Source organism: Rattus norvegicus, chromosome 9 (assembly GCF_036323735.1).
Source record: "Rattus norvegicus strain BN/NHsdMcwi chromosome 9, GRCr8, whole genome shotgun sequence".
In the NCBI taxonomy this organism is placed as follows: Eukaryota; Metazoa; Chordata; class Mammalia; order Rodentia; family Muridae; genus Rattus; species Rattus norvegicus.
The window spans coordinates 94,767,754-94,772,809 of NC_086027.1; the positions used below are offsets into that span (position 1 = coordinate 94,767,754).

The following is a 5,056-nucleotide window of genomic DNA, read 5'->3' on the forward strand; positions in this document are numbered from 1 at the left end:
TTACCCTGCAGTGGTTCACACAGCCGGAGAGACCCACTTCAGTAGCTTGAAGGGTGGAGAGGCAGGGATCTGCATTTCCTAGGCTCCCAAAGGGACGTTGACACAGAGCAGTTCAGAGTTGGGAACCTGACTGACAGATCTATTTGGAGGCAGACGCCTTGTCTTCTCCCTCTGCTCAGTCTGATTTTGAACTGAAAAGCGATGAATAAATAAAGACAATTTTCAAGATGTTCATGGAATGGCTTTTTTTTTTTTAACATTTTTTTTCAACTAGTTAGGACAAAAACATTACAATGGTTGGCTTCTTTCATTTAGTTACATAAATAAAATTTTTATAAATATCTCTTTATAAACAATATAAATAGCTTTACAACATAAATACATTTATGCATGATGTGAATTTACAAACAGCAATGTTTTTACAGCTAGCTGGTTTTGTCAGTCACTTTAAAAACCGTCCCTTGTCATCAAGTCGGTGTGGGAGTGTGTGTCTCATGTATATAATATATATATAATATATAATTTTTTATTTTTCATTTTCAAAAAAAAAACCCCAAACAATAAAATCATCCCCTCCCCTCCCCAAATAATAATAAAACAGCTGGTGTTGTGTATTGCCAGTACCAGGAGGAAAAAATAAAAAGAAATGTAAAAGCCACATTGCGTTGGAGGTGTTTCCAGATGCTGGAGGCTGATGACCAAGGATGACCTCAGTGCACAGTGCAGTTCCCAATCCTGAAACACAAAGTGGACACAGGACACTCAGTTCTGGCCTCTGAGCTAGAAAGGCCCATCCTACAAGGTAGTTGTAGAACCTTCCCCCCTTTCTTACAGTAACACAAGGCAAAGCACTTGTGCCTTTGATCTACTGGTCCTTGACTGGCACTGGCTGGACCAGCACTGGTGAACCATAATATATGCCAGGCCCAAGCCCCTCCCCTAAGACTTAACTACAGGCTTTGCTCTCTGCAATGGGTGGGAATAGTGGGGCCCCTTTCCAGCTCATTTTTGCTATAACACAAACCCTCAGGGCAGTCACTTTCATCTGGTTTCACGTCTGCTTAGCTGTGTAGGGACAGAGAAGATGATATCTCAGGGGGAAGGGTGTCCTATTCTGGCCTCAAATCCTTGATCTGATTTGACTTCCTGGATGGCTCCAAGGAGCTTTGAGCTCACCTATAAAATGGTTAATAGCCACCTCTCAGAACTGGCGCTGGGATTTAACAAAGGGCCACATATTAAGCATCTGCCCTGTCTGGGTCACAGCTTCTAAGCAGCAAAGAGTACTTTCTCTCCAAACTAGCTCTGTCTTAGAGATTGGTTGTTCCAAAGTCCCCTTCTGCGGCATCTGGTGGTGTCTGGCCACCAGTTTGGGCAAACGTACAGCTTTGCTGAGCTGGTGGTTTTGAAGGGTGTGAGTAAGCTGTACTCAGTCCCTACTAGTGGTGGCTGCATGGTTCTGCACGTTCAGAAAACTGGTGGACATGCAGGGCCCTCCTAAAGCACCACTCTCACAAGGGGGCCTGGCTCTGATGGTCTGGACAATTCTCCCTAACTCGCTTCTCTGGCTGTTTCATGGGTGGTGTTCCTAGGACCCAGAGGCAAAGTGTCCATTGAGGTCTTGGCCACACCCGAATCTCTGTCAGTAGTATAATCAAAACCTATAACCATCAGCGACAGTCATTATGATGGTGCTTGGAGCCAAAATCAACCTCTGAGTGGAGAAATGGGTGGAGCCTTGGGGGTTTTCATCTGTATGAAGGATGAATCTTGCGCTCTTCCATAAGACCGGGTGGGCGGGTAGTCTCCAGTGGGAGACTTCCGGTTGGAAGGATGATCTATCCTCTCACTGGGGCTGCTGACCTCTTCTGGTCAAATTGGGTGTAGAAGCCTTAATTCTCTTGATTTCCCCTCAACATTCTCACTACCTTGTGCCCACAGATGTCTAAAGCCCCTTCAGGGAAATACACCCCAGGCAGCCACCCAGAGGTTAAGTAACTTTGGTTTAGACTCTAAAGTCCTTCCTTGGCACGGAAATTGCAAACTGGAAATCCAAGTCCCAGACTCCATCTCTTAGATGTTCATATGGAAGAGAGCAAAAGACACCATGGCGGAAGCTTCAAGGTCTGCCCATAAGTACTAGGGTCACCGCTCTCCCTGAGTAGAGGAGAGGAGAGACCTAACCCCTCTGTAGAACTTGGGTGAAGCACATAGCCTGTTCAAGACTGGGTGCAGAGAGGAGAGGGCCAGCGGAGATCTAGAGCCAGGGGCACTTGATACAACTCCTGAACTGGGGTATGTGTTTCTCTTGTCATTGGCCAGTATCTCCCAAGGTCCCTTCTGGGTATGATGTGGGTTCCTGAGCGTCTGTCCCTTAAGTTACTCACAAATTAATATGGGGACACAATCAAGTACACAGAGCACTGTATTTCTGCAAAAGTCTCTCATGCTGCTAAAAAAAAAAAAAATAAAGAGGCTCCCTCCATGTGATGGGGAAGGTGTTCCTATTCACTGGGAAAAGACTGGCCCTGGTCAGTCTTCCTGGGTTGGGGAGAGCAGCCTCCCCACCCCTGGGGTGGGATAGAGCAAGAGGCAAAGCCAAGGAACGGCAGAGGCCTGACTGTAAAACCCTTATCTAAGTAGGGTGTGTCCCTTCATATCATCAGGGATGAAGGGCAGAAGGAAGCCAGGAAGGATCCAGCAGCCTCTGACCCGGATGTTGGGAAGATGGAGGTTTCCCGTCTCAGTGGAGGGGAAGGAGGCCAGAAATAGTTCAGAGCACCACAAGGTTGGTAAAGAACTCAGTTTGGACACACTAAGTTTGAGGTTAGGGCAAGAAATAAGCTTTAGCATGTCCCTTTGCCTCTCTCTTGAAACAGGGTCACAAACCTAAGGTTCATCTCAGACGCACCAGGGCTGCAGCATCAGGACCCTGGATAGACCAGTTTGCCCACAGTTGGGTTGAGCGCAGGGGTAAGATTCAGAATGCCTCAGGCAGAAAGGTGCCCTGCTGCTGCCCACAGAGGTTCTCTCATGAGGGGCAGGCATATCCTCATACTCGCCTCACTTGAGGGGCAGCAGCCTCAGAAAGACTTTCTAGCACTTGACTGCCTGGCTGCTGGCGCAGGGCTGGTGGTACCCCTTTCCCTCACTCTTTCCAGGATCTCTCTAACAATTTTCCAGTTGGCTAGCTGGCTAGTGGTCAGTGGTGGGTTTGGAGGCTGGGTCTGCATAAGTCTGTCTCTGCTTTTCTAGAGGAAGCCAGATGGGGTACTCTAAGGCTGAGCCCAGTCTCTGACCTGGCCTATGTTCAGTTCATTTCATTAATTTGTAAAATGGGATATGTAAGGTAGCAGGCAAATGTCTGGATTTCACTTGATCTCATGCTCAAATCGGTTGGGGGAAGGTCACAGGGCATAGGGGTCAGGGAGGAAACCAAACAGTCTGCGAAGGGCAGTGATAGAGCTTGGTTCTCCGCGGTTGCAGAGCTGGGCGAGCGGGGAGCGTCTGATGGTGTTACTCACCGCCGCCAGGGGTCGCTGCACTAACATCCCAGACCGCTCATGGAGCCGATCCGGTCCAGCTTGAGGCCAAAGCAGCCTTTGGACAAGCCCTTCTTGTTGCCGCCTTTGTATTTGCGCGCGTTGGGGTGCTCGTGCAGAAGGCGAGCCCACGCCGCCCGGGACTTGGTGTCCACACGCAGGTCCCGAAGCAGTCGCGATCGGTCTCCCTTGAGATTGGCTCCCCCGCCGCCTGGAGTCTTGTCACCCTTTTTCTGATTGCCACCAGCTGCCTGGGGCTCTGCCAGCTCCTCCCCTGGCGGGGTTCTCGGGACCTGTCGGAGAAAAGAGTGTACAGGTGAAAGAGTGCACCGATGTAGTGCGGATGACTTTTACGGGGCCCAGAGTGGCACGGCCCTCCACAGCCATGAGCGTGCCTCCACGGATGCGGGACAGCTGAGTCCGGCATCCACCTGCCACGCAGCCTTCGTGCCTGCTCCTCCGGGAGCCCCTTGCTCTTCCCGTGCCACTGGTCCTGCTGGGTACATTAGGGCACGGGAGATGTGCATGTGTCGACATTCTCCCGAGGCTGGGGAACGAACCCTAGAAGTCCCTGCTTTGAGGGAGCAAGTCCGAGGGGTCTGCCTTTCCGGGCTCTCTGCTCCCTCCTGCGCACCTCATCCTTCCACGCCCCTCACAAACCCAGGGTCCCCGCGACAGCACCCACCTTCGGTGGTGTCCCGGGCTTGGCTTCGGAGGGCCGGAGTGAGAGTAGCGCGAGCAGCAGGGCACAGGCGATCAGCTGGGAGAGGTGCATGGTGCCGATGGGACCGAGGGGTGCAGACAGTCTGCAGCCGGGACGGCCGGTGAGCAGTCCGACAAGCGGTTGCAGAGCAGGATTGCCAAGCGAGCACGGGTCCTACTGCTGTGCGGCGCCGGCTGGGTGCGCTCTGAGTCCGTGGCTGGGCTGGAGCCTTTATAATCCAACCTGCCGCTGATGTCATCTTCCCGCCCACCCGGCCGCCAGGGCCAATGGCACAGCGCACGCGGCCGAATCGACGGCCGGGAGGGGGCCGCGGGGGCTCCCTCTTCTGCTCCCACCCACATCCCACCTCCGAAGGAGCCCGCGGCTCGGCCCGCTGCGCTCAAAGCCACAAAGCGGCGCGCAAAAGAGAACTCCATTTGTAGAATGCGCTCGCCCTAGTACTCAGGCTTCTAGGTGTCCAGTGAGCTGTGTATCCGCTGGATCCTCACTGCGCGCACTGCTCCTGATACGCGTCTGTACTCTTCTTGCAGGTGCAGAGGCTTAGAAGAAATGTCCCTCTGCAAAGTTACAGAGGTAGAAAGTTGATCCACGCAGACCGCCCTGTTTCCAAACTCTTCACAGGCGCCTGACACGCGCTAACCAGGGTGGAAGGGCTGACCATGTCTGGATGCCCTTACACTGGGGCAGCAGAGGAAGTGGGTTGAGATCCCAGTGGGAGGTAGAGGGAGAGCTTGCTTGTTGTAGCTGCAAAGGGGCCTTGTAAGTCTCGGGTACCCTTCAGTACCCACGA

General features: G+C 52.4%; 1 protein-coding gene across 1 annotated transcript; it reads right to left on the reverse strand.

The window, feature by feature from the left end:
• Nucleotides 1–232: 232 nt before the first annotated feature.
• On the reverse strand, nt 233–4,433 carry Nppc (natriuretic peptide C). Its single transcript, NM_053750.1, has 3 exons — nt 4,228–4,433; nt 3,525–3,835; nt 233–735 (listed from the first exon to the last, which is right to left on the reverse strand). Exons 1-2 carry the CDS (start codon nt 4,315–4,317, stop codon nt 3,545–3,547), a joined length of 381 nt encoding a protein of 126 aa, NP_446202.1. The 5' UTR covers nt 4,318–4,433; the 3' UTR covers nt 233–735; nt 3,525–3,544.
• Between the last annotated feature and the right edge of the window lie 623 nt (nt 4,434–5,056).

Excerpts from the sequence above, each read along its gene's own strand:
- Nppc (NM_053750.1), bottom strand. The coding sequence starts at position 4,317 with ATGCACCTCTCCCAGCTGATCGCCTGTGCCCTGCTGCTCGCGCTACTC. Across the intron at positions 3,836-4,227 it reads AGCCCGGGACACCACCGAAG|GTCCCGAGAACCCCGCCAGG; the intron begins GTGGGTGCTGTC and ends TTTCTCCGACAG.